Raw genomic sequence first — 27,132 nt, 5'->3', positions numbered from 1 at the left:
AGCAACCTGCCAACCGATGTAAATACTGCATATACTCACCACCTGGCATAAAGCCCACACAGCCACATATTGACCTACTGACCCAAAGCTCTGCCAGCTCCTCTTTGTTTTCTCTCTGGTCATCATTAATTCATTCATTTATTCATTCCGTGTATTTAAATGGAACACATTTCCTGTCGAGTTCTACAGAATCTTCTGGTCCCACTCAGGCTGTCCGTCCCCGTCAACACTTCCTCCAGATTTATACAAGCGGCTTCAGGGGGAACAGAAGTGTCAGTGAACATGAAGGATCACTGGAAATAAGATTAGCTGCTGCTCCCAGCTGACACGCTCAGATTTATTCCTGATGAACCACCTGAGCTCCAAAACCTCAACATGAAACCAAGCAAATCTAGCATAGCTGTCATTTATTCTCTCATTCAATTCAAGAAAGTCTCCTCTTAACTCCTTAAACAATCCTTATGTCCTACATAACCGAAGACACAAAGTCTTTCTCTGAGCGTTTCCATCACACGTCGTCACAAAACTGGAGGTGACTGGGAGCCCAACATCTGCCTCCTCAACCAAACAGAACCTGTTGTTGTTTTGGTTAGTCTCTGGAGGAACCGTACTCCAGAGCGGCTCATGAAACATGGCTGCATGGTTGTTGTTTGACAGAGAAGAACACAGAAGAGGAAATTGTGCAGGTGAAGCATCAGAATAATGAACATAATTCAGTGATGTCCTACACAGTCCTACCTGAATTATTCCACTTCTTAATGCCAGTATCATTATGACGCCATGGCTCTAGAAACTATACAATTTGACAGAAACGCAGTATAACCGGGGTTGCATCATCTTAACATAGTCAAGTACAACAGAGTTATATTAATATTTCCGAAGCATTTATAATCAATAAATCCGCATTTACAATTAAGAGTGTTTAACTACCAACTTTAAGATCGCTTGGCGTTACGTTATCGTACGCCTGCTAGCTGGCCCGTAATAGCCAACTCCAAATCTGATTGGTTAACGCCACAGTTTCGTTTGCGTTCAAAGTTGATTCTGAAGGCCTAGGACAGATGTCATGGACCCTGGCAACACATTAAGGCTGAAATATGATTGGATAAAAGCTCTAACATAAAGCCCAGCCCCCTCCGACTCTCGTTCTGAGGCTGGAAGCAGCGCAACCAAGACGGAAGCTATGAAATGAAGAGAATAGACTACGGGGAATAGTTTAATACATATTTGTGCAAGAAATATACCAAAATTAAATGTATATTCTGATGATGTTTAGGCCAGCAGAGAAGGCTTTGCTGGCCCTGACGGCCCGCCACTGCCTCCACGTAAACACACACAGGAAACTTGTCACACTCAAACCTGAGGCTCATCCCTGGTGCGTGGAAATGCATGAACCATGACATCATAAATAAACTGTGAGGCCGTACGTTTTGTCTCTGCAGGTAAAGGCGACGTTTTTGGAGACGTTTTCTGGAAGGAGATGACTCTGGCCCAATCCTGTGCCAACGTCCGAGCTCTGACCTACTGTGACCTTCACATCATCAAACGAGACGCTCTGCAGAAAGTTCTGGAGTTCTACTCGGCCTTCGCAAACCACTTCGCCCGAAACCTGCTGCTTACCTACAACCTGAGGAAGAGGGTCTGTCTGTCTGTCTGTCTGTCTGTCTGTCTGTCTGTCTGTTTGAACTTGGATATGATGTTTCAGATGAATGGCCCCTGACCCCTGACCCTCTGTGAGTCTTGGCTGCTTGTTTCTCCTCTTTTAGTTTCATGTTTTCACATTTGTGACACTTAAAATGTGGTGAGGATGTGAACTGTGTGTGTGTGTGTGTGTGTGGGTTTGGGTGTGTGGGTGATGAGTGCTCTCCTGGTAGCACATTCTTCTGCTGCAGAATGATTATTGCACACAGAGAGAGAGAGAGAGAGAGAGAGGGAGAGAGAGGGAGAGAGAGCGAGAGAGAGAGAGAGAGAGAGAGGGAGAGAGAGAGGGAGAGAGAGAGAGAGAGAGAGAGAGAGAGAGAGAGAGGGAGAGAGAGGGAGAGAGAGAGAGAGAGAGAGAGAGACGAGCGAGCGGTATCAACATCAATGGATGAATTTTCCTTCTGAGAAAAATAAAGTTTTTGTGTCTCAAACCCATTGAAGGCATCAAAGTGCAGTCGGAGTGAAATCTGCCATAGAAACATGCAGACAGAGTGATGATGTGAAAGAGGAAGATGAGACCAGACAAACAAGACTTTCTCCAGACATTCTCTCTGGGCTTGTATGTTGTGTGTGTGTGTAACTCAGCGTGTAAATCCACATGAGGTAAACGTGTTGCCATAGTTTAGGACCGATCCACACCGATGCTTTCAGGGTGGATCGGACTGGACTGGATTGAGTAGACTGGATTAAAGTTAAGAGAGAGAGAGGCAGACACACAGAGCGGCAGAGTGGGATTTTCCAGTAGTTTTCTAACTACTTCCCCTTGTTGACCTATGGATTGTACTTACAGACCTCCACTTTGCAGTGTTTGCTATTGATCAGGTCTGGACCTACTCACACTTATTGATAGTAAATCACTGTGAAGCTCTGGTTGATTGTTATTATTATTATTGTTATTTGTTTTATATAGTGTCTCTCTGTGCTTTACGTCACACACACTCATCACTTGGGACCACCAGGTCTAACAATGGCTGACGTGTTTTGTCTTAGTGTTGAGTGTGTGTGTGTGTGTGTGTGTGTGTGTGTGTGTGTGTGTGTGTGTTTATATGTGTAGGCAAACACACCTCCATCTAAAACAGGTCTGACTGTGAAAGAGTGCTTATCACGTCCCTGGTTGTCTGTCTTGTACCAGATTGTCTTCAGGAAGATCAGTGATGTGAAGCGCGAGGAAGAGGAGATGCTGAAGAGGAAGAACGAGGCTCCTCTGAACCTTCCTCCGGACCACCCTGTCCGACGACTCTTCCAGCGTTTCCGACAGCAGAGGGAGGCGAGACTTGCTGCTGAGCGTGTCATCCAGGGCGACGTGGAGAAAGGTGTGGTTCTGGAGAGGCCCAGAGGCCCGGAGGTACTGGAGGTACTGGAATCCACCAGCATCATTATGGTTACCGAGAGCCTGGCCATGCCCACCACCTCTTCTGCAATCTCGTCTTCGTCCTCCTCCCGGACGTCCGGCCGAGTCGCACTTAATGCTCCCGCCTCCCAAAGCGTTAACCTGGCCGGGTGTAAGTCTGCAGAGCCGGCCAAAGCCAAAGGCTGGGGGCGCTTCAAGGAGGCGGTGGTCAACGCCGAGTCCTGGGGCGGCGTCTCCAAGGCTGAGTCCATGGAGACGCTGCCAGATAGAACTAAATCTCATGATGAGATGTCGCTCAAAAAAACAGATTCCTGTGACAGCGGCATCACAAAGAGTGACCTCCGATTGGACAATGTAGGCGACGCCCGAACACCACCGGGGCTAAGCCCGGTTCAGTCGGAGGAAAAGAACGTCTTCTGTTCAATTCCTGAACAGAGTGTGCAGGCCGCTTTCCTGGAGCTGAAACAGGAACTGAGGGGCGACATTGAATCTCTTAACAGTCGCATGGGGGCACTGGAGATTCAGCTCGCCGAGATGCTTCAAATTCTCAAATCCAGGAAGTCGTCAGGATCTTTCTTTGAGGTCTCGCGGCCGCCTTCCCCCGACTCCGAAAAGGACTGTTTCTCATAACCTGGAGTTTGAACTGGATGTGACTCCTGATAGAACCTGTGGCACCGCTCAATGATGGACCAGGTGGACCGGGTCCATCTGGTTGGCCATCCGGGTCCATACTGTCCATCCAGGTGGACCGGGGATGGCTCCTCCGTCAGCAGACACACTTTAGCCAGTACCACTAAAGAAGGAGTCGAATTCATGCAAGCAACTTTAGGTTTCTTTAGACCAGGGGTGGAGGAACTCCGGCCCGTGAGACAATTTTTGGCTCTTTCTGTGACGGCATATAGATAATTATACTTTGATCATAATCCCCCCGTCAGACCGGCAGATCGCAGCCCCTGAGGGCCCACGATAGGAAAAAGGTTCCCCACCCCTGCTTTAGACTTTCACTTGGTAACGGCAATAATAAGACTTTTTGTGTTTTAACCAGGATTTGTCACTGTGATACAGGAAATCGGTATGGAAATGAGAGCGATTTGCTTTGATTCATTGCCTGTTCAACCGAAAGAGTGTGTGTGTGTGTGGGTCAGTCCACTGGCTTATGATGGTTATTAAGATCAAGTTGATATCTTCGGATGTATCCTTGCTTGGTGATGAATTAGCGACACTGATTTTAAGACATATCCATAATCAGTCCTCTTAACTTAACTAGCAATAATTAAAAGCGTGAAGCAGTAATTAAAAAACACCAACATGGTCTCAGACTCCATGTAAACAAAGTTCCATCTTTGTGCCCCAGCGACACCACGTTAGAACTGGTTCATCAGGCTGAGGTATTGAATCCTTCTGGAGTATCTGCTGTACGTTCATCCAAGACCACCACAGGAGGTCTGAGACCCATGTTGGCCAGGTCTACCAAAGAGGAAGCTCATGTCACATTGCCTTCACAACAAACTCAGGAAAATGGAGGAAATGCACTCTGGCCACACTGAGCAGGAAACAGGAAGTTGGCTGGTAGTTGCTTTATTTGACCCAGCTTGAACAGCTTAAGACCCTTGATCTGAACTTCAGACCTTCCAACTGCAGCTGGGACGCATGGATGAAAGATGATGAGGTGGCTGAAGATGAAGTCACAGGGAAGTGACGCTGCCTCCGATCAGGGCGTTATCCAGATACTCAAGAAGGACTGAATAACTCCTGTGAACAGTAACTGTAACACAACGCAAACACGTCACGCCTCACCCCCAACCAGGACATCAGACTCCTGTCCTGCGTAACCACGGAGACACCGAGTCTGTTTGTGTTACTGAGGAATTACTTAATTGACACCAAATCCACCATAAGTGATATTTGGGGGTTTGAGTGTTTCCATCACACATTTTTCACTTTACAATTTATAACCAACCATACCAACTCTCGCACAATGCAGCTAAGTGAGCGCCCAAGTGTCTGCATGCTCCTCCAAACACAACACACCAACATTTACCTCACCTAATCAGATCAGACGTGACTTTAGCGTGAACCCGAGAAGTGCATGTTGTCATGGAGACCACCCTTATGTTACTTCTTAATCCAGTGAATGTACTTTATATAAACACATCACACCAGATGTTACCACAATAAAAGCCTTTTATACTTTGGACTCCTGGTTTGTCATCGCTCAGATTTTCTTGTCTCGGGCAGGGAGTGTGATTTAGGCTCCGCCTCCCCTCAGCTGGATCAGTGGCTCGCCGTCTCCCATCATCGCGCTGCGGGACGACATCTGGGTCCTGCTCGTCTACCTCTTCGACCTTCGGCGTCCATTTGAAGGTAGATAGTCGAGAACCTTTATTGCTTGAATGTATTTGTCATTTCATTTCCCACAGTAAGCGTGTTTATAGCACGTACGCCGTCACATGGCTTTATCTGCCAATCTGCAGGCCACGCCCACTTCACACAGCGATTGGCCGAGTGGGTTTGTTCCCATTTATGCGACAAAGAGGAAACACTTCAGCTGTCAATCAAACAATCCACTCCACCCTGACTGATACCATTGATTTGGCGGAATGAAGCAATAAATCAAACGGAGACTTCCTGCACCGTCCCAACCTTCTTCCTCTGTCTCCTCCTTATTTTCAACTTCCTCCTCCTCCCACCAGTTCTCTTTCCCTCTCTTCCTCCATTCTGATTATCTGCATTGCGGTGCCCTCTCAGCTGGAGCCATACACACACACACACACACACACGCACACACACACAGTAAAGCCTTCATTCAGGTGCCACAGCGCCCCCTGCAGAGCAGACAGCTGCTCCTTCACAGTGGAACCATTTCATTTCCTCTCTTTCCTTTCCCTTCATTCCAGTTCTCTTCTTTTTCTTTCATTTTGTTTCTTCTCCTTCTTCTCTGGAAACCCACTCCATTCGTCATCGCAGCATGAAAAAGTACAACTAATGTTGTAAAGTGTCTGGGTAACATTATATTTAAGTGATGGATCATGTGTGTGTCTGACAAACTCGGTGTGTGTGCTGGGTGAAGAAGCTGTCTGTGTTGTCATGGTGACGTTTGTTACCCAGCAGCCCTTGCAGCTCCCCCAGGGCTTTTACACTGCTCAGTTCCGGGTGCCATGGCAACAGCTAATGCCCCTGATTCATGCCCCTGATGGGCTGGCTGCTCTGGGGTCAGAAATGCTGAGTGGACCCTCCTGTTTACAGCCCCCCCCCCCCAGGACCATGGCCTCCTTTTATTCAGCAGATTTTGTTTTCGCGTCGGGGCTGAAGCTTCCAGCGTCACAGCACGCTCGTATATGTGCCTCTGCCAGAACGCCGGGGGCAGAAGCTAACAAATGTGCGGGGTGAATTGGTAAGGACGCCGTCTGTCTGAGAACACGCGTGATGTCGCCTCCTTCGCTCTTACAGTCGCTAGATCTCACAGCATCCGACGTACGGACGTGGATGTTGGCGAGCGCGTAAAAGACGAAGGTGCGTTTTTGTAAAAGTGGCAGAAAGCGACGCAGCCCCGTAACGGATTGACCTCTGATGTCTGCCTTGGTTTCCTGTGTCTCTCTGTGTCGTCAGGATGTCGGATCAGCTCGTGTTTCTCTGCTGCGATCAGTTCTAAAATGCGAGTAAGAGCTTTTTGGTTTGCAGAACTTAAAGGAGTCACAAATTGGAGCTTAAAATGTCTCCAAATAGTGTCAAAACTCTTTTTGTGCCTGAAAGCAAAGGGTTAAGTCCTCACTGCTGTGCTTCCTGTTGCTCACCTGGTTGTTGGTAGATAGTGAATCTCTCTGTGTTTCCTCTCCTTCTTCCATGAAAGTTTGTGAAGGTGTTCCTGGTCTCCAGAGCTCAGTCTGCTGTGATGTGATATTGATCTATACAGGTAGAGTCGCTCTGATCTGATTGGAACATCTCATTTTTTGACTAAATGGATTATTGGCAATTTAAGCTGATGGACCTGAAGAACATCACAATGTCTCAGTTCCTCTGAGAACATGTGCAAACACCGACGGAGAAGCAGAGGAGGTGAAGAGATGAAGAACCGAGGGCAAGGTAAAGACCCGGAAACTGGATTTATCAGCCAGAGAGACAAGGACCTCTATAAAGGACAAAAACAAGTGCCAAAAGAAAGGACAAACGAGAAGAAATGAAGACCAACAACAAGATGATGAAACAGAGGACGAGGACAAAACAAGATGAGACGAGATGAAGAAAGTGAATAAGAGGACAAAGAGAAGACACCAGGAGAGACAACATAGCGAGCAAGACACAAAGAAGAGACTCTGCTGAGGATCCTCAACTTCTGGGGAGACCAGAAACACATGAAGAAGAATGAAATATGTCTGTGACAGCAAAAGAAGAAGAAGAAGAAGAAGGGAGGCTAGAGAGAGAGAGAGAGAAGCTAATCACATGAGAATAATGCCGGGGGGGCTGGAGCTGGCTCAGCGACACAAACAATGTCGTCCTCGCTACATTTAACATCAAACCCCAGAGGGGACAATGGCGCCAGCAGGGCCGCTCCACGTCTGAACTGTGCTAGATTCCTCTGTGCTGCTCCGACAGCACAAACGCTCGCAAACAATTGGCGGTTTTGATATTTTCATCGCGCTCAGCAGGTCACAACTGGTATAAAGACACAAAGGAAGCAGCTGCGGCGGTGATAACGTTGCCGGTGACGCCGTTAGCAGGAGCTGAAGGCTAAAGTCTGTTGCTATGGTGCTTCGGTGAGGAGTGTTACTGTTTAAGGTAACTCCCTGTTTTTATTTGATGTCAGGAAACAGCAGATGTCTAGATTGGCGGTTTGTGTGTCAGTGGTCCTTCTGATCGAGGGAGACTGTGATACGAGGATGCGATTGGTTCGTTTGTTTCCACGGCTTCAACTTGTTTAGGAAGATTCTCGGATTCAGCAGCAAAAATCTGTCAGAGCCTGAAAATGACAGAACTCATTTTTATTTTCAACCACTAAAATATAAAGTCAAAATAAGAGAACCACCGCCTGTGACGTCCCCACGTCCTCCTGATGCCACGGCCAACCAACCGCCACTGACCTAAAGGGTCATCACAACTTTATGCAAGCTTTTATTTAGTTCAAATTTTACTTAAGTGATCTACAAACGAGTCAAGTTTTGGGGCTTAGATAGGTTTGGTGAGATGCACAGTTCTCCATGTTGCAGATGTGGACACCATGTAATTGTTGCTGTTCCTGCAGGTTTCCCAAGGGGACGCTACTGAGAAGCTGGCTCACCAAGTCGCGGCCCAGGTTGCTGCTGCTGATTGCGGGGTTGAAGAGGCCTCAGGTGACCCTCATGAGGAGGAAAAGGATGAAGCGCACAAAAGTAGCAAAGGCCACGTAAGCGGTAAATATGGCGTATGTTGCATAGAGGAATGCCAACCCCACTTTCTGAGCCACGGGTGGACTCCATCAAAGTCCAAACCAACCAGGCTTGGTAGCTTGGTAGCACGGAGTGATAACGGTTTAGGACCCCGAGGAGCATAGACCTGGACGACCTGCAGCCTGCTCGCTTTATTCAATTTTGTTCACTTTTACACTTTGAGTGTGTGTTGGTGTTAACAGGCACGTAGAGCAGCCTGGGAAATGTGGTTTAGCTGTCAATCACAGCTATGCAGGTTGAACACACAGATTTGACAGAGAGACAGGGCGGGAGAGAGAGAGGGAGAGACGGAGAAAGGAGAGACAGGCAGAGTTAAAAGAGGGAGTACTGTGTACCTCATCATTGAGTTGTCTTACCTTCCAGAACCTGTAGCCGAATGCCACATTTCACCTGAGTCCTCACCGGAGATCATCTGCCCCCCAAACGTAGACATGGAGGACAACCAACAGGAAGAGGAATCTTTACCATCTTTGCCCAGACCACAAACTCAAGTCGAGGAAGGAGACCAGGCGCAGCCGGAGGAGGAAGCACAGAGAGCGAGACCTCCTGACTGATCCACACCCACTGGGACTGTAATGACTGTGATCTGTACATCGATCCCACCCAAAAACAACTTCAACCAACCCAGTGTCTCTGTGTCTCTCTGACCCCAGACCCCCTGTTTGAGTGTCAGTGTGCGAACCAGCCACTCAGCTGGTTCATTAAATGATTCACGGAACGACAACTTCCCGCCTCATCCTCTTCTGTCTGAGAGAGAGAGAGAGAGAGAGAGAGAGAGAGAGAGAGAGAGAGAGAGAGAGAGAGAGAGAGAGAGAGAGAGACAGTGGGTGTAATCAGCGAGTGAGGGGAACACCACACACAGAGATCAAAACACTCACACTGGCCCCAATTATTAATGCACTCATTTGCAGAGAACTCATGTTCCTCTGGTTAAAGAATTGGATTGTAAATAGATTGATTCTGATCAGAACTCTGCTTTCGACCCGACAGACAGCAGAGTTTTGATTTAAAACCTCGACCTTGCCCAGTAAACCAGTCAACCTGAATTCTTAGCTCTTCTTTTCCTTCTCACATTACTTATTTATATTCAGCTGAGCAGAGTGGTGAGTGTGAAACGTTGTAGAATGACTGAACCCACTGAGCGCTGCTGTTCCTCCATGCTGACGTGGATACATCTCCTACATGCAGCACATGTTGGAATTTTATTGAAGCACTTAGCCAGCTATTGAATAAAAGTTCACGATCTTCATCATCTGAACTCTGTGTTTGTTCCTCAGTAAGTCTCCTTGTGTAGATGTTCTTCTCCTCCTCTTCAGGTCTGTAGGTCTCTGATGGACCCTTATGGATCCATGAACACGAGCCTCTAAAGCTCCTCTACAGGAAGACAGAAGCTTAGATAGAGACTAACATGTAGACCTTTGACCCTGAACCCTCTGTGTGTTGGGCTAGGCTTACATATATATCAAGGTTAATATCTGCTTACTTTTGGTTTTCTAAAGATCATCAGAAAATAATTATTTAATTTCAGCTTCTTGGGGGATAAAAGATCTTTTTGAAAACTGAAAAAAAAAAAAACTTCTGCTCAACTTCTGTATTATTCAGAAGAGGAGGCAGAGAAATTCATTCAATTTCACAAACAGACTCTGAAAACATAGATTTTTAATTGTGGAAGTGGATTCAGTGGACAAACGGCTAAACTGTAACACAGAGCACAGGGAGACATTAACACTGAGTTCAGCACATCTATATTGTCAACCAGAACAAAAATGCCAAGACATTTTCCTTAAGAAGTGTTTGAGGAATAAATAGAGGCCATAAGCATCAGCACTGCCAGGAGAAGGTGCAGGACGGTCAAGGACGAGTTTCAAGACTACAACAGTGGAGGAATGCTGCCTTACCATTAAAAGATGTTGTGAATCCAGCGCCCACAGACTTACAGACTTACACCAGCTGACAACAAGCCCAAGGACAAATCTCCAAGGTCCAGGTTTCACTCATTCAAAGGACCTGACCTGACCTTTTGCCTCCATCTTGTTGTTGGCGGTCTCTCCCAGAGTCAAGGGAGAGAAGGTGCATCTCGGTTTCCTTTCAGTGGTGAAGAAGCTAATGAGCCTAGCTTAGCACACAGACTAGACTGGGTTCTCTAAAGCCCAATGACTTGTATGTTGGATCTCGGTCAACAAACATCACTGTAGTGAGTAGGTTGAAGAGCCAAACAGCCAATTACAGTGCAGCAGATTACCTGCAGCCATGTTCTACTTGGAGACAATCAACCAATCAGCATCCTGTCCATGTCTGCCCAAAACAGCTGGATGGATATAAAAACAAAAAGTGAACTGCATCATGACGTAAGAGGAGACAGAGAAGTGTGCGTCAAATCTGGTAGTGCAGGTAGTCCAAACGGAAAAAACTTGAGGAGCAGGTTAGCCGTGGCGTCTGGGTCATGTCAGGGACTCTTCTCAGGTTTCAGATGGTTCTTGGTTTGACTCTGCAAAGTTTGTCAACCTGCTTTGAACAGGAATCCGGAGATGTGTCGCCAGAGGTACAGTTGCGCAAGTGAGGATGGAATTTTGTTCTTTTACAGAGAATTAACCTGGCCCGGGGTAATCTGCATCTTCGCTCCATCTTTATCTTCTGTGAGCATGGCAAAGTTACAATCATCAGAATGTAATTGTTTCTATTTTGTTCTTGAGGGTCAGACTCTAGCAGCAATTCATAGATTTTGAATACTCAAAGTTCCATGTAGGTGTTTTGAGCTTGAGAGGGCTAAATGTTGCTCGACCATCCCTCTGTATCTGCAGTGAACTGGACCGTAGTGTCGCAAACAGAAGTGGTTTCCTTTGGGACTGACAGATGGATTCATCCCACTCGCAGTTTGACAAACATGCTGACTCTGATGATTTGGACTTTGTCCAAAGTTACAATCCTATCATGTGGGCGTGGCATTGATTTATGATCATTTTATCCTAAATCTAATCTTTGTGCGATGATTGAAAACATAGATTTATTGTTTTAAGTGTGAAATGAAGTCTGAGTCCACTGAGATCGTCCCTCAGTCCAAAACCAGGAGAACCAGAACATCGAGAAGGGAATTCCACCTTAACAACAAAAGTCACACATTCATCACTGCTATAATCTAGTACAAATAACAAACCCACATGTGGTGACATCACAGGCTACAGTCCAGATGTTCAGCTTATAGAGAGGTTACGGTCGGGCTTCCATGTCAACAAGACGCAAGAAATCAAAGTTGTCCAAAGTAAGTAAGTGGACCTGTTTAAAGTGCATGTGGAGCCGAAACGTCTCTTCGGTCTGAAACACTGCCCCCTGTCAGCTTTAAAGGTAGCACAGCTAATGCAGTCACCTCATTGAGCAGCTACGGAAAGAGAGAAGGATCAAAATGTCCACAGAACAAAGGCTCAGGTCTTGGTCCGTGGGTGGGAGGCTGAAACACTGAGGCTTTCCTGCTGCTCCTGGACGGGGGCAGGATCTGGGGGAGCCTCCAGTGTGGCAAGTCTGCTGACTCCTGCAGGTGAGAAGAGGCAGGTGGTGACATCACACGTCTGCCTCCGTTCATCTGGATCACGAGGAGACGCGTGGCTCAAACTACGACTAACTACCAAAGAATGAGTTCATATTTAAGTGAATATGACAGCAAGACGCCAATCATCCAGACATTCAGAGAAGGTCTGGACCAGAGGTGGTCTCCCTGGTTTGGTGGTATGGATGTTCTATCCTGTTTTTCCACTGTATAACTGCCTGAATTAAAGCTGCTGCTCTATAAAGTAGAAACGTTTCAGAACCAACGTTCAACCTCCAGGGGGGCAGTGTAGGCAGCACTTCATAAGCAGACAAGGTTTTAGCTGGAGAAGCACTCGACGAGCCCGGCAGCATCCATCTTCAAGCCGCAGCTGCAGGTGATGCGAGTCTACAGGCCGCACTGCGACTGCTGCCTGTGTCGGCGGACGCTACACATCTGGCTGAAGGACTGACCGCAGCGCGAGCAGCTGTACGGCTTCTCCTGTGTGTGGACTGTGCGGTGCCTCTTCAGGTGGCTGGAGGAGATGAAGCACTTCCCGCACAGCGTGCAGCGATAGCGCCTCTCCCCGGTGTGGATGAGCAGGTGAACCCGCAAGTTGTTGGGCTGAGCAAAGCCCTTCCCACAGTGGGCACAGGTGTAAGGTCTCTCGCCCATGTGAACCCGCTGGTGCAGTTCCAGGGTGATGGCGCTGGGGAAGACGCGCCCACATACAGCGCACGCCATAGGGTCTTTGGCCACACCACCGGCGCCTCTGTAAGGCCGCCTCTGGTTGGCCGCGGTGGCTGCCGCAGTTGTCGGAGGAGGAGGTGGCGCGGGCGGTGCGGCCACAGCCGAAGCGGCGGCGGACATATCGAAGGAGGCGGCGAAGGCCATCATGTCATTAGCACCACCCGGGAAGAGTATGGTGGGAGGAGCATCTAGGCTGTCTACTCCTCCCTGTGCTGGGAAGGAGGCTGAGGGATGACTGGTTTCTGTGTTCCCCAGCCCCAACTGCGCAACTGCATACGCTGCACCAAGATGGCTGACCCTCTCCTGCATCCACGCCAGGTCCAGGCCCAGGCTGTTGAGGCGGTCAGGACTGGGCTCATCTGAGGCCACGGAGACGGAGAGTTGAGAAGACTGAGGTTCATCTTCTGGAGCGTCAAGCCGAATGTCAGGCTTCAGAACAACATCTGACAAATGTCCTCCCAACTCCCTGCACGCTCCCTCCACGGACACGGCCCCCCCGCCGCTGACAGTTAGAGGCTTGACAGGCCTGCGTTTGACCCGAGGCCTGCAGGTCAGGTCCACGGTGGCATCAGTGGAATAGGAGGCGGGATGGATGACGGAGGAAGGCGCGTCGGTGGCGTCGGTTTGGAGGGAGACGTCAGCGGCGGTCGCTTCCTCAGTAGACTCCAGCGCTAAAGGACAGCGGAGTGGAAATGAGATCAAATGACGTCAATAAAAAGAGGATGAGGCATTAAACATTCCCTCATTACTTAACTGCTAACACACATTTTGATTTAGGACTAGGAACCTGAGCGCCCGGCGCCCTGAGACTCAGGTCCCGTTTCAGTAGACCGTCTCAATGGAAACTTTACGTCAAAAACATAAACATACAAATGAAAAGGCCCGGAAGTGTCTCACCAGCAGACAGGCCGCACTCGGCCCGGATGTTGACCTCCACCTTCAGGTCCAGGTTGCAGTCGTCCCTCTCCACCTCCTCCTGCTTCACCGGCGGTAAGACGTTTGCGTCCTCCTGCTGTCGACACAAACAAACAGAGTGAATCATTCATCTTTAAGGCCGAACTGTGGAGACCTGGACTGCTATCAGACAAACTGAGGACCGTCAGCTGGACCAGAGTGTTTACCTTGGAAATGTGATGAAAGCCTTCAGCAACTTCAGAGGGAACAGGAAGAGCAGGGACAAGAGGCTGAAGGTCATCAGGTCCTGAAAGGTCACAGGTCATCAACAAACGCAAGAAAACAACTCAGTAAAGAGAGGGATGTCTCTCTCTCTCTCTGGCTCTCTTCATCTGTCTCTCTCTCTCTCCATCTCTCTCTCTCTTCATCCCTCTCCCCCCCCCACACACACACACCTTCAGGTGGTCTAAAGTGAACGCTGTGCGCCTCTTCCTCCCTCTGGTTCCTCCTCCTCCTCATCTTCCTCTCGTAGCTCCGCACCTTGCCGTCCATCTCGCGGACCTTCTGCCGCAGGGCCTCCTTCTCTCTGCGGCTCTCCTGCTCCATCTGCGCCCGCAGAGCGGCGAATCCTTCGTCCACCAGCTTGCAGATCTCCGCCACCGCCGAGTTCGCCAGGATCTCGATGATGGAGGCGATCTGAGCCTGGACGCCCGCTCGGTCCGCCGCCATGGTCGCGTCGCGTCGCGTCGCGCTCGCGGGCTTCACACCGCAGACTGACGGCGCGTGACGCGGTGACGGCCGCTGTCCGCCGCGAGCGATCACATCAAAGCCGCTCCGGACGAGCCGCGAGAGTCGCCTCGTGATGACGTCACGGTGTTGCTCAGCGTCACATGAGCCAAAAGAAAGTAAAGACTGAATACAAACACAGCTGTCAAAAGAGTTTTTTGTATGGAAAACAACACAAATATGTCAAAGCTATTTAAACATGAACAAAGCACCTTAATGACCACAAATATTGTTTCATAAAAAAGAATGCCATAGTAATTAAAAAGTAATTGTGTGTGTGTGTGAGACCTAATGTGTCCACCTGTAGTTCCCTCGTTGCCCTGTAGGTGCCGTGTAGGAGCCTATAATCAGAGTGCAGGTGGTGTTTACCGGAAGAGGCGCGCAGTTGTCATCGCCAGCTGGAGCACGTGAAGCACTGAAGCATAGGTACCAGAAGACTTCATCTGGACAGCAGGTGTGTGTGTGTGTGTGTGTGTGTGCTCGTTTTGTTAAAATGACATACAAAACATTACGTGAAAAGTTAGAAAAGATACAAATTACAAGTTCAGATCAGCAAAGGATGAGCAGGACTGTGTGGGGACAAGACCCATGTTGGGGTGTGAGTGAGTTCATGGCGATGACATCAGCATATTAAATGTAAACACTAATAGAGTTCATGCAGTAATAGAAGTCTAAGTGACCAGATGAGTTCCTGCCTGGAATATTGGCAAAGGTGCACGTCTCAGTCAGAGGTCAGAGGTCAGTCCCTGTACTGCAGCACCTCAGTGGTTTGGTCACTGCAGTCATAAAACACACATTATGGTTTGAAATGAACTCCAAACTCTTAAAAGAAATGAAAAATCTGGACTGGAAAAGTTTTAAAGAACAAAACACTTCAATTTAATAAGATAAACAGGGACGTTCAAAAGCAATGAAAGCTGAAAAACTAATAAATAAAATGATTAAAAAGCAAAAGAGGGGAGTTGAAAGATTGATTTGCTACAATTTGAAATGATTGTTTCATGTACATCTTGATATCAAGATTTAACAGATGGTTGTACTTCATAATGAAAGCAGGACAGATGTGACATCACATCAAAAATCAATGAGAACCAAAAAATACATTGTTTTATTTTATATATTTTTTAAGAAAAATCAAATGAGGAATGATTAAACCTGCAGTCCTCACGTTTATGTTCCAGAGAGACGAGAACATACTGCAGAGCGTCTGATGGACAGGAACACCAGCTGATCAGTCCACCTTCTGGACCCATTGCACAACAATGCTCAGGTACGTCAACAACGAAAGCAAACGTTTCCAAACATTTGTAGCAAACAGGATGACAGTGGACATATGTTAGCACAAAGGGAAACCCTGTGGATGAAGCCTTCAGAGGACGAGCGGCTAACCAAAGAAAACCTAAAACACAGCTGACGTCCATATTCAGTTATTAATTAAGTGATTAGAAGACAAAGATTGGACTTTTATCTGCCGTACACGGAGCTCATCAAAGACCGAAAGTGCTCGTCAAAACGCTTTGACGCGGCAGGACAAGTTGAAAATGTCCCCAAGTAAGGACGGGAGGACGTCACAAATGCAGAACAGAACGCAGATGTTGAAGTAACATTGGTAGTAACACTCAGAAAGACTACGGAGGGATACAAACATCTCATACTCCACGAGTGACAGAGGGGCAGATGGCGTCCAGTGGATCTGCTTGAGCTTCCTATGTGTAAACAGGATTAGGAAGGGACCGTTTCTGCACACAGCTGATGGAAACATCCTGGTCGGGTCTGGCGTTGTAGGCGGCTTCCCTCCCTTGATCGCCGTAATGTTTTAAGACAGTTTGTACCTTTTTGTACAAAGGTGGTCTCTATGTGCAGGTGAGACGTATCGACTGGTCCAAAGTCAAACAAGGACCAATCAAAGGAAGCAAACTAGGGATTATGGGTACTGAAACAGGAAGAAATCAACTTTGTCCTAGAAATACGAGCTGACGACGACAATAAGGAGCAACTGAAAAAACAAACCGAGCCAAAAAGAAGAGTCGCTGAATCATCACCGGCTTGAGGAAATGCTTCGGAAGGAGAGCTCTCATAGCCCCAGGACCCACATTCTGGGAGTTGAAGACCCCACAGAACAACCCGACCGACTCCTCCTGGGGGTTTTTGTCACAACGACACACCCAAATGGTTGGACGTGAAAACCGATATTGTCTGGAGCATCTGGAGTCACTTCCTCTACTTGGTGGCGTGCAGAGCCTGGTGCCTGATGAGGTTGCTAAGGAAGGAGAAGTTCTTGCCACACTTTGAGCAGTGGAATTTCTTTTCACCCGTATGGACACTCTGATGGACCTTCAGGTTGGTCGAGGTGGAGAACTGCTTCCCACAGTGAGGGCAGGGGAAGGGACGCTCCCCAGTGTGCACCATCTGGTGGCGCTTCAGGCTGCAGAACTGGCCGAAGCTCTTGCCGCACTGGATGCACTGGTACGGCTTCTCGCCTGTGTGGATGCGCTCGTGGATCCGCAGCTGGCACTGGTGGGCGTAGCGTCGAGAACAAAACACGCAGGCGTACGGGAGGCAGAGCGGCTGCGACGGGGACTGACCCGGCCCAGACTCCGGGCCCTGACTGGTCGACGGTTGAGAATGGTGGCTCTGACCGGTAGAAGGTGGATGAGAAATAATCCGTGCACCAGTCACCTGTTGAAGACCACACCAGGGTGGGGTCTGCCGAGTTTCCACTGTGGCCACAGGGACCGGGGGGCTACCAAAGGAAGAAAGACAACAACCGTGAGCTCTGTTACCATCAGGCATCACGTCAACGGATGTGTCGGGTACTTTCACGCACAGATACTGAGATTGAGCTTGACTGAGCAAAGTCAGCGAGTGTGCCGGTCGTCCCTCATCAACCCCCCGCACACTCAGTAACACCTCCCTGCGGCTGTCCTCTATTTTCTGTGGCAATGAGTCCATCACAATGACATCAAAGTCAGTGGTAGAACTTTCCTGGTCCATGTTGCTTTGAGACATTTTAGGAACGCCGTCATCACTAGAGGGGAGGTCTGCCCTGATTTGGATAGACGGAGATGATGATGATGATGATGATGGTGATGATGATGAAGAGATTCCTGGAATGGTTTCTGGGGTGTACGCAGAACAAGACGGCTGCTCTGCGTCCTCCATCTCACTGCCGTCTCGCCATTCCTGCAGAGTTGGAGAAGAACTGAGTTTCCCTGGCGCTTCCGCCGCCTTCATAGCACCTGAAGGACAAACAGAACTTTACCTCAGTAACGCAACATGAACGTTTCATTATATGTGATTTATTGAGGCTCCTCCTGCGGCCTGCACTGATCTCCAAAGGCACTTCAGTTCTAACAGAGTGATACCTCCCGATTCGTCCAGCTTCTCCTCCTCGTCTTCAGGACTGCTGTTGTTGTTCTGATGTCTCAGGACCTGGAAGAGGAAGTACGACTTTAGCCAACAGCAGGAAATCATGAACATTGTGCATTAAGACTTTTTGGTATGGGGAGTTCCACAAATTCAGAAGAACCTTTTGGAAAATAGAAATATACAAACAAAGTTAATAATATGACAGTTAAACCAACAAATGATAGCTTTCATTGATCTTGCGTAGAAATGTTCATTAATGAGAAGCGTAACTGTTTTGACGTATTAGAAATGAACGGGATCTGAGATAAACGACCAAACAATCAACTTCTCATGAAAATGAAATAAGACAGAGTTCTGTGAAAAAAATGATTTATTAGCACTTCAGTATAAGTGTTATACTACAAGTTTAGCAGAGGGAAAATCATTATTTTCTTTGGTGAGCTCAGAAAATAGCTGAACAAAATAAATCTGAGGATTCATGATGAATCTAAAATAAACCAAAATTAAATCAGGAACATTTGTTCTTTTGGTAACACCTGAGTCGGGACCAAGTCAGGAGAAAGTCTCAGGTCCCAGGCTAAGGCAGACGGGTGCGAGTCACATACAGTATATTTACACAGGGGTCTGCTTGGTGTAGTATCGGGATGATATATCATCAACAATCATGGCGGTTGAATTTCAATCTTTATTTATATAGCGCCAAATCCAAACAAACTTTACATAGAGAGCAGAGAGAGAGAGAGGGGGGAGAGAGAGAGAGAGAGAGGGAGAGAGAGAGAGAGAGAGAGACTGAAATATAATATTACGCTTACATGAATCATAAGCTTATTGAATATTATTGTTTCTTATGGTTGAATTGTGACGGAGCGTTTGTCTGAGACAGACACTTTCCCGATTCAGTCACAGTCCAGTAGAGGGCAGTACATCTCTGCACACCTGACGCAATCTCACGTTTTGTGGTTTTGTGATCAATGGACTTCAAATGAAACCATGAAGTTACAGGATTTTAATGAAACTAATAACCATAGAAAGTATTGATACATATGGAATATCACCATCCACCTGAGGAATACCCACTTTCATTTCCTCAAACATTTCCTCCAGCTCAGCGCGCTCAAACGTTGTTTCTCCTTTGATGACGTCACAACCAGCTGATGTAGACCAATCGTCATGTTTCCAGAGGGCATTGCAGACTTTATCATGACTTTGTCTTTTTGTTTTATTGCTGCATTGTTTAGTGAGAAGAGTGCGAGTGAGTGCTCATACCTGCTCAAATGACCCCAACTTTCCAAATCCTTCTCAATGTGAGCACCAGACAAGGAGAAATGGAAGGAATCAATGGGATCTATAGGTCAAATAATCCTCCAGCCTGGCCAAATAGGGGCCGTAGATGTAAGAGCCCAAGAAGAACTAGATTTAGTAACGTATCAGTATGACACCATTGTAAGTTTGCTCATTTGATGACATCACGATTGTTTATTTAAACAGCTTTAGAGTCTGACGCTGTTGTCAGCAACACAGCTGTTTTTTGACTCTACTCATTTCCCTTTGTAACCGTTTGTTCTAGTCTGGCTGTGCGCCTGTTTGCCAGGCTTACCCAGGGACCCAGGGGGGATGACAAAGCGCCATGGAATCAGAGTGAGTCCACCAAGAGAGTAAATGCATGTGGAGGCGTCTGACTCATTTAACAAACTGGTTTACGCTGTAACTCGCCTGTATTCCAGACAACTTTGATTTATTCTGATTTCAATCCAATTGTGTTTGCATGAATTTGTCGATGCCATTTGGACGTGCGTGTCCAACAGTGACATTATTGATAAATGAAAACGCTACTGCTGCAATATCATCACTGATCTATGGAGCCATGACAACTGACATTTCTAACAAATGCCCTAAAATGAGTCATCTATGTGCTAAATGCATTTATTTCACAAGCTCAATCATTAACTCACAGCCTTCGGTACCCTTTAATTATTCAATGAATGTCTCAAATCTCTAATGTTTTCAATTTTCTACTCAAACAGCAAAAAGTTATGGTTTCATTGAGATTAACATGGATCAAGAGAGTCGTCATGTTTGGCTTCGTAATTTACTCTCACGGTCCCAAAATATCAAAAACAAACAAGCTGTGATTACACATAAATAAAAATAAGAAATAAGATCAAATGTGTTTCTAGAAGTACTGAATCTAGTGTAAGTTAGCCTGCCTGTTGAGTCCAATCAGAGCAGAGCTCATAGTGGGAGGAGCTTAGGAGTCCAGTCGACCGGAAAGCAGAGAGATGTCCAAGAAATCAGTGGTGTGACAGCCGATTGCATGACTCGCTGTGAGCTCAGCTTGTATTTTTGACACGGCGCTTGTTGTCATGTATGTCACCGTTTCCTTGCCTTACTGTTCTTTGGTGAACCGCTTATTCTCGGCAAGAGCTGGTACAAGGTTTAAATTGGTCTAAAAATATATCAAAAGGGCAAAAACTGTTGATTAATGGGCCTATCAGGTTCCCGGATAAAAACACCATAACCCAGACTGTCCACTGAGTGGCGCTCTCAGCACCGGACATATGCAAGTGACTGGAGGGTGGAGTCCTGAGAGCCGTCTTTTTTCCTGCTAAATCAAGACATGCTGAACAATCTTCACCGTCAACGTTTCACGTTTATTACTGCAGCTCTCCTGATTAAACGGAAACATGCATTACATGAGATGCTGACAGCCAGAAGGAGCTCCGTAGAAACCAGAAATATGCCGGAGGAGGAAAAGTCAGATTTGGCTCTTAAGTGCTATTTGTGTCAAGCAAACACAACAGCTGCAGTCTATTTGCTCCACAGGTGCTTAGGGCTGCATCACTTCATTACCGCAGTAATGCTGCCGCCTGCTGGACAAATAAACAGCAGTGTGCATTCCTTGCATTTTTTGTGATTTTGAAAAATGGAGGCTGAATGTTTGAACCCTTGTTTGTTGTCATGAGGCAGAGACGGTGCTGAAGGACCATGTGGCTCACATACCCTGGAAGGGAGGAAATCCTCAAAGTTGGTACATTTTTGGGGTTACAGTTCCACTTAGGCACAACAGAGAACCAAAGAAGTATAATATTATATCCCTGACCAATGACATCCTTCTTGTCAGAATACAGGCGGGGGGGAAAATGATCAATAGCGACCGTGACAGTTCTTTCCTCATTGCTCACTGCATTTAGTAGGAAATGAAATGGCTTCAGTGCTGAATCTTTTGGTGTCTCCTAAGGTTGCTGGGATGGGAGAAGCGACGTTCGCACACGGAGCACTTGAACGGTCTCTCTCCCGTGTGGACGTTTTGGTGAATGTCCAGCTGACTCTGGCACACAAAGCTCTTTGCACAGATCTCACAGACGTAGGGCTTCTCCCTGGTGTGCCTGGCTGTGTGCTTCTGCAGGTCGGCCTGCAGGAAGAAGCGCTTGGGGCAGCTGGCGCAACCGTACGGCCGCTCCGTGTTTACGGCGTGGAAGTGAGCAACGTGGCTGCTGGAGTAAGAGTAGGGTCTCGAGCCCGAATGCGTAAAGGGTTTGTGGTAGCTCTGGCGGTTTTGTTGGGTGAAAGGCCGTTGCGGGGCGATGCTGGATGAGTGTGGGGACTTTCCTGTAGGGTCTTCGTGTTTGCAGGAAGTCATTTGAGAGGTAGCTAAAGCACTGGACTTTCCCGGGACATTGTGGGAGGAGTAGAACACAGTTGTAGCCGGCGGAGTCGGCTTTGACGGCACTGAGCTCTCTCTGGCCGACTCTAACCAAACAAGCTGGTCGGTTGGTGAGGTTCTGTTTTCGTTCCCGCCTGTCGGACCTGCGTATGTTTTATCTCTTTCTGACCACTGACACGCTTCAGTGTCCTTGTCTGAGGCTTCCCCCCCGTCGATGATGATCACTTCTGACGCAGACGCCTTTGAAGTGAGGCCGCTGAGGGTGACGCGCCGCTCTGAGGCCGAGTCGTAGCACTGTCGGTCTGGGTTCTGTGCTTTTGCTACGTCATCGCAGAGAGCTGCCTTGTCGTCTGTGCAAGGCGACACATTTGCCCACACTTCCTTCCCATCGACTTCGTCATCGTGCTGTGTCATGCCGGCATCTGTTTCTCTGACATCACTTCCTGTGAATTCCAGCTGGGAACTGCGGGTAATGTCTGTTTCGGCCTTTTGGCCGACAACTAAGGTGATGATGTCAGATCCACTGACCTCCGTTTCGCTGCTGTGTCCGGCCAGCTGGGCATCGCTGAGGTCCTTCGAGCCCCCGGGGAGAGCCGCCGTGCCGTCTCTGGCTACTCGGGTGATGACGGCGCCCTCTGCTGGTGCGTGGTGGCGGCTGTCGCTGGCCTCCGCGGGTCTCTCCACCTTGATGATCACGAGCTCCTCATCGTCGGAAGCTGCAGGCTGACAGGAGAAACAGATAACATGTTTGGATGCGGGGGGAAGCATCGACGCGTCGCTCTGAAACGTTGTAATCGATCGGGCAAAGCGTATGATGGTGGCTTCATCCTAGTGGTGTTTTGCAAATGTTTTCAGGCTCGTGTGACTTATTAACATGTTAAGCGATCAGTGTGACAGTGAGTGAGTGTGACTGTGGGAGACAGAGCCGAGCAGTGACCTCTGACCTTTTTGTCCTCCATATCTTCATGTTTGGTGTCATTTTGGTGGTTGGACAGGTAACATCTTGATTTCATAAGAGTAACTTTAGAAGGTCGTCAGTTTAAGGACGAGAATAAACAACGTTTCTGTTGCAGTCCATGGGTTAGGGTCATTAGTCATTAGGGTAAGGGTTAACGCTGAACCAATCAGCAGAACCAGACTGCAGAGGTTCTTCAATTCGCAAATAACATTTCAAAACTTTTCCTTGACTTTTCTGAAGTGCAGCAGAGACGATGGTGGCCGTGTTGTTTTCGCTTTCAGATTAGATCAATCAGTTGAACCTTCCCCTGACTTTTCCAAACCTTTGAGGATATTTCATCATTTTCCAAAAGCGTTCCCAGGCATAGGAAACACATTTCACCTTCCACGGTTTCACGCTCAGCTTCGTTTTGATGAGACAACATCTGGACCATTGTTAAAAAGTCCACGACTTTTCAAAACTTTCAGGATGTCACAATTTTGCGAAACATCTCCAGGCCTGGAAAATCTTCAAAGTCCACAGGTCTGCAAACACCCAGGGTGTAAGTGTGAAGCTTGTTTGGTCCATAAGATGAAGAAGAGGTTTTGTGGAATAGCTACCTCAGATTTGGTGGTGGTAACGACCTCCTGGTCAGGATCCTGGTCCAGTTTCACACACTGGGTTCTCTGGATAGACTGCTGGGCCCCTGGACCTCGGTTTAGGAACCTTGTCCTGCTCCGCACTGAGGGCCCTGTTGAAGACAGAAGAAGCTGGACGATGAATTTGTGGAAGTGAAACCCCCCAGGTGACGTTTGGACCTAAAGGTACCGTATGTTGTTCAGTGACTGGTCTGTGTGGTGGCAGAAACGTCCCGGATCAACCCCACACTTGTCAGACCCGTCGGGAACCAAGACGACCTTCAAGTAGAAGTTCACAGAGACCCGGGCTGGGATGATTCATGGAGCTCACTGGGATCGTTCATTTCGAATTATTCGATTATTCATTTATTATTCGATTATTCCCTTATCAAAGACGATTGCCGAATATTCGCGACCAATTTACAACTCGAAGCTTCGCTCCTATCAGCTGTGTTCCATCACCATTCACTCACACCGAGCCAGAAAACGAGTTTCGGTATTTAAGCTTTTGCGGATCGAGCTGAGGAGCCGGACCGGACCGGACCTGAGCGGAACCGCAGGCGATGGAGGGACGCGCACGTACATTTGGGTCATGTGAGGGAGTTCACCCACCGGTCACTGTGTTCCTGCTGTCCCGTTTGAAGAGGCGCACCCCCGGGAAGCCCTCGGGTCCTTTGACTCGCTCCGCTCGGTACCGGGCGACCTGCAGCTCCAGCAGCTTGATTTTGCGCCGAAGGAACTCGTTCTCCTTCTGGCTACGGGACATTTCCAGTTGGACCACGACGCACCCGTCGTCCACAACTTTGCAGATCTCCGCGACGGCGGCGTTGGCGAGCACCTCCATGATGGAGGCGATGTGCGAGTGCAAGTCCGCGGCGGCCGACATGCTGCGAGTCGGAAACCACGCGAGCTCCGCGGCACAAACGGCGATGATACAAGACGAGCGGGGCAGAGACGCTGTGTTGACGTGACGAGCCAGGGAAACGGAAGCGCCGACGGTACAAACAGGCCACAGCGCCCCCAGTGGCTCGAAGAGGAACGACCACAACACAACAACACAGCCGCGCCACTCACCCGATTATAGATGAAGATGTGCTGAGAGCATATAAAACAGAAATTGTAAATATTCATTACATAGTCTGATCCACACTCAGAAGAAGAAGAAGAAGCTCTCAGTCTGGCAGTTTCTTGTTCAAGGTCCTCAGATGAGGCGGCAGGTTGAGTCCAGTTCCCTGAGAAGGAAGCTTCCTTGGAAAATAAAAGTGTCACAAATACGTAAAGGAAATAAATGGGAAACATTTGTTTTAAAGAGGAGTCAGTTTGTGAGGGAACACTGAGCTTCGCCGTGTCATGCCTGCTCTGCTGTCCTCCCTAAAGCAACTCATTCAGTTCATTCTGACAAATAACTCGCAAAACTTTTTTTTCCACCAAACTAAAAAGAACTCAAAACGTGTCCACACACACTGGTCGTCATAGTAACGTTAACACTGGCTCCCCCCTCTGGTGTTTTAGTGTTCAAGCATTCACAGCACCACAAGTTGGTGGTTAAAGAGTTAAAGTTACAAAGTGAGAATCAAAACATCTCAATGTGTGTGGCAATAAAAAGAAATGAATATGAATATATATATGAATACTGGAGTGGAACAGCGTGAGAAGGAACTGTGCAGTCATAAACAAACTCAAACTTTATTCAATAGCAGCTTTTTATTCATTTGTACATTTCCAAAAATACTTCAAAGAACAGCAGAGGTCCGGCTGTAGACGAGTGTCAGTGAGGCCGGGCTCTCACAGCAGTGACGTCACACCTGCAGACAAACAGTCACACGTTACAGCAGGTGTGTGTTCCTACACGTGTGTGTTTCTACACGTGTTCTCCCGCCCGTAGAGGCAGACTCACCGTGCGAGTGTTTGCACTGTTTGAGCGCCTCGTTGAAGCCCTCGCACAGACTCAGGTCGTTCTGGTTGGTGGCACAGTCCAGGAACTGTTTGACCTCAAAGTGACAAGGGCCGGGCTGGGCCGGGCCGGGCTGGGCCGGGCCGGGCCGGGGGGCCTCCTGCCCCGCAAAGGAAACACAGGAAATGAACTGAAGTCACCGTCTGCATGGTACTTCCATCTACTCCTAAAAGTAGGAAATCACTTTCCCATTTTATATCCAAATGTGAGTTTTTGATCTCCTTTTCTACAACTTCAGATATATTTTTGACAATTCCGTTCAAGAGTTGGATTATGATGCAATCAGAATCATGCTGCTTCCTGTCTGCATGTCCCTGCTGGCTCTCACCTGGTACGTGGGCTTGGCGGGCTCTGGACTGCTGCTGCCCCCGCCGAAGGCTCCTGTCAGGGCGCCGCCCAACACGTGACCCACAGCCGAGCCCACAGCCACCCCAGCAGCTGTGGTGGCCATCTGGGCCATGAGCCCTGGGCCTTGGGACTGAGCCGGGGCCGGGGCCGGGGCCAGGGCGGCGGCGGCGGCGGGAGGAGGGTGAGCCGCGACCGGAGCAGGTGCCGGACTTTGAGGAGAACAACGAGACGACAGTACGTTTACAAAAAATCATTTTAAGGTCTGGAACGTTTATAATCTTGCGTCACAAGTTATGGAGACATTTTCCCATTTTACAATTTTGACACAGTTCCAAACTTTTGATAATATGTCAGAATTTTCAAAACAATCTTCAGGCCTGGAAAACAAACTTTTCTAACTTTTCTAAAGACACAAGCAATGATTTGCCCAAAATTATAGATAAGATATTTAAAACATTTTCAAAAATATTTACAGGCCTGGAAAAGACTTTTTCAACTTCCTTTTCCAAAAATCCAATTTTCTAGTAACATTTTCAGACTTTTCCAGGATTTTCTGGACAGTAGAAACCCTGTTGTTGTTATTATTGTTATGATGTAAGGATGATGTAATGTTATTGTTGCATATTGACAACTCACATGAGGGAGGATCTTAAATGAGCCGAGGTGCATTCTCTCAGGACACGTGATCTGAAAGGGGCGGGACTTATGTATATACCGTTAAACCACAACCTTTGACCTCTGACCTGCTCTGACCGGCTGTGGCGTCGCGGCAACATCTCAGGTTAACGCCAGCCAGTGAGCTCCAAATGAGCAAACTCTGTTACCGTGGTAACCTTGGAGGGACTTAGGCCACACTTAGGTGGTGACGCAACACGAGACCACGTGTCCTTAGTCAGGCGTGTGAGAGTCTGTGTGTGTGTGTGTGTGTGTGTGTGTGTGTGTGTGTGTGTGAGAGTGAGTGTGTGCGAGTGCGTGAGAGTGTGAGTGAGTGTGTGTGAGTAAGTGTGTGTGTGTGTGTGTGTGAGAGAGTGAGTGAGTGAGTGTGTGAGAGAGTGAGTGTGTGTGTGTGAATGTGTGTATGTGTTGTGCAGTTCTTTATATTTAATGCGTGTGTTGATATCAAATAAACATGAAATGAAACGATGTGTGTGTCATTATTCCATTGAGCCTGACATTTAAACTTGCACAATTTAAAGTTTGACGCAGTGTTTGAGTAAATGAAGAAGAGTTGTTGTACCTGGGCGGCGCGCGGCTGCGGCTTCCTCTGGCCATCGTCTTCTTCGGGTGTTTCTATTATGCGGGTCGCGTACTGGCGGAGGCAGCTTTTACGCACGTGCCGGTGACCTTGCGCGGCCGGTGCGTGCCCGCGTCCTATTACGTCCGTATCGCGAGATTTGGGTAAAACTCCGAGGCTGACATCCGCTTTGATTTCAAAATAATACTATTTAGAAATAAATAAAATCAAATCAATTTAATACTGTTACCTAGAGACCACGAATCACTTTGCGCTCACTAACATCTTAACCAATGGACACTCTGCTGCTCCAGGTGTGACACCTGGTCGCCTAGGTTACGGCCCAGCATGCTCATGTTCTCTTTCTGCCTCATTTCCGGCCGGTCATTGTTGTTAATGCTGTTTTTTTTGGTTAAAAACTATTGTGTTTGTTCTCGTTTCCGTCTTTTGCTGCTCTCCGCACGTTTTTTTGTCCATTTTCTCATGAAAGGGCAAATTATCACCTTCCAGTTGGGATCAGGCCCAGAAAAAGCTCAGCTAGCTTACATCTGCTGTATTTGATC

At 47.9% G+C, this 27,132-nt stretch overlaps 3 protein-coding genes and 1 long non-coding RNA gene across 4 annotated transcripts in view; 2 read left to right on the top strand and 2 right to left on the bottom strand.

Annotated features, from left to right (window-relative positions):
- The window catches only part of kcnh1b (potassium voltage-gated channel, subfamily H (eag-related), member 1b), a 15,336-nt gene extending 10,138 nt beyond the window's left edge, over window positions 1-5,198 (top strand). The window contains exons 10-11 of the mRNA XM_076170681.1: window positions 1,443-1,639; window positions 2,834-5,198. Coding sequence (XP_076026796.1) covers window positions 1,443-1,639; window positions 2,834-3,682 — 1,046 coding nt within the window. The 3' untranslated portion in view covers window positions 3,683-5,198. The remainder of the gene's footprint in view (window positions 1-1,442; window positions 1,640-2,833) is intronic.
- Window positions 5,199-6,320: 1,122 nt separating this feature from the next.
- Window positions 6,321-9,184, top strand: LOC143016371 (uncharacterized). Its single transcript, XR_012965516.1, has 3 exons — window positions 6,321-6,446; window positions 8,292-8,439; window positions 8,839-9,184. It is a non-coding gene; the product is annotated as an uncharacterized LOC143016371 (long non-coding RNA).
- A 933-nt stretch (window positions 9,185-10,117) lies between these two features.
- LOC143016387 (uncharacterized) lies at window positions 10,118-24,061 on the bottom strand. Its single transcript, XM_076170708.1, has 9 exons — window positions 23,646-24,061; window positions 23,016-23,146; window positions 21,006-22,181; window positions 17,791-17,875; window positions 16,650-17,664; window positions 14,095-14,495; window positions 13,867-13,946; window positions 13,643-13,757; window positions 10,118-13,416 (listed from the first exon to the last, which is right to left on the bottom strand). Exons 1-9 carry the CDS (start codon window positions 23,917-23,919, stop codon window positions 12,404-12,406), a joined length of 4,290 nt encoding a protein of 1,429 aa, XP_076026823.1. The 5' UTR covers window positions 23,920-24,061; the 3' UTR covers window positions 10,118-12,403.
- Window positions 24,062-24,703: 642 nt separating this feature from the next.
- chchd10 (coiled-coil-helix-coiled-coil-helix domain containing 10) lies at window positions 24,704-26,714 on the bottom strand. Its single transcript, XM_076170682.1, has 4 exons — window positions 26,573-26,714; window positions 25,316-25,544; window positions 24,931-25,087; window positions 24,704-24,838 (listed from the first exon to the last, which is right to left on the bottom strand). Exons 1-4 carry the CDS (start codon window positions 26,605-26,607, stop codon window positions 24,819-24,821), a joined length of 441 nt encoding a protein of 146 aa, XP_076026797.1. The 5' UTR covers window positions 26,608-26,714; the 3' UTR covers window positions 24,704-24,818.
- Window positions 26,715-27,132: the final 418 nt, after the last annotated feature.

Source organism: Genypterus blacodes, unplaced genomic scaffold (genome assembly GCF_046128005.1).
Source record: "Genypterus blacodes isolate CSIRO-AG114 ecotype Tasmania unplaced genomic scaffold, CSIRO-AGI_Gbla_v1 ptg000227l_1, whole genome shotgun sequence".
NCBI lineage: Eukaryota > Metazoa > Chordata > Actinopteri > Ophidiiformes > Ophidiidae > Genypterus > Genypterus blacodes.
Note: the sequence above shows the minus strand (reverse complement) of the source record. Positions and strands in the feature narration are given on the sequence as shown.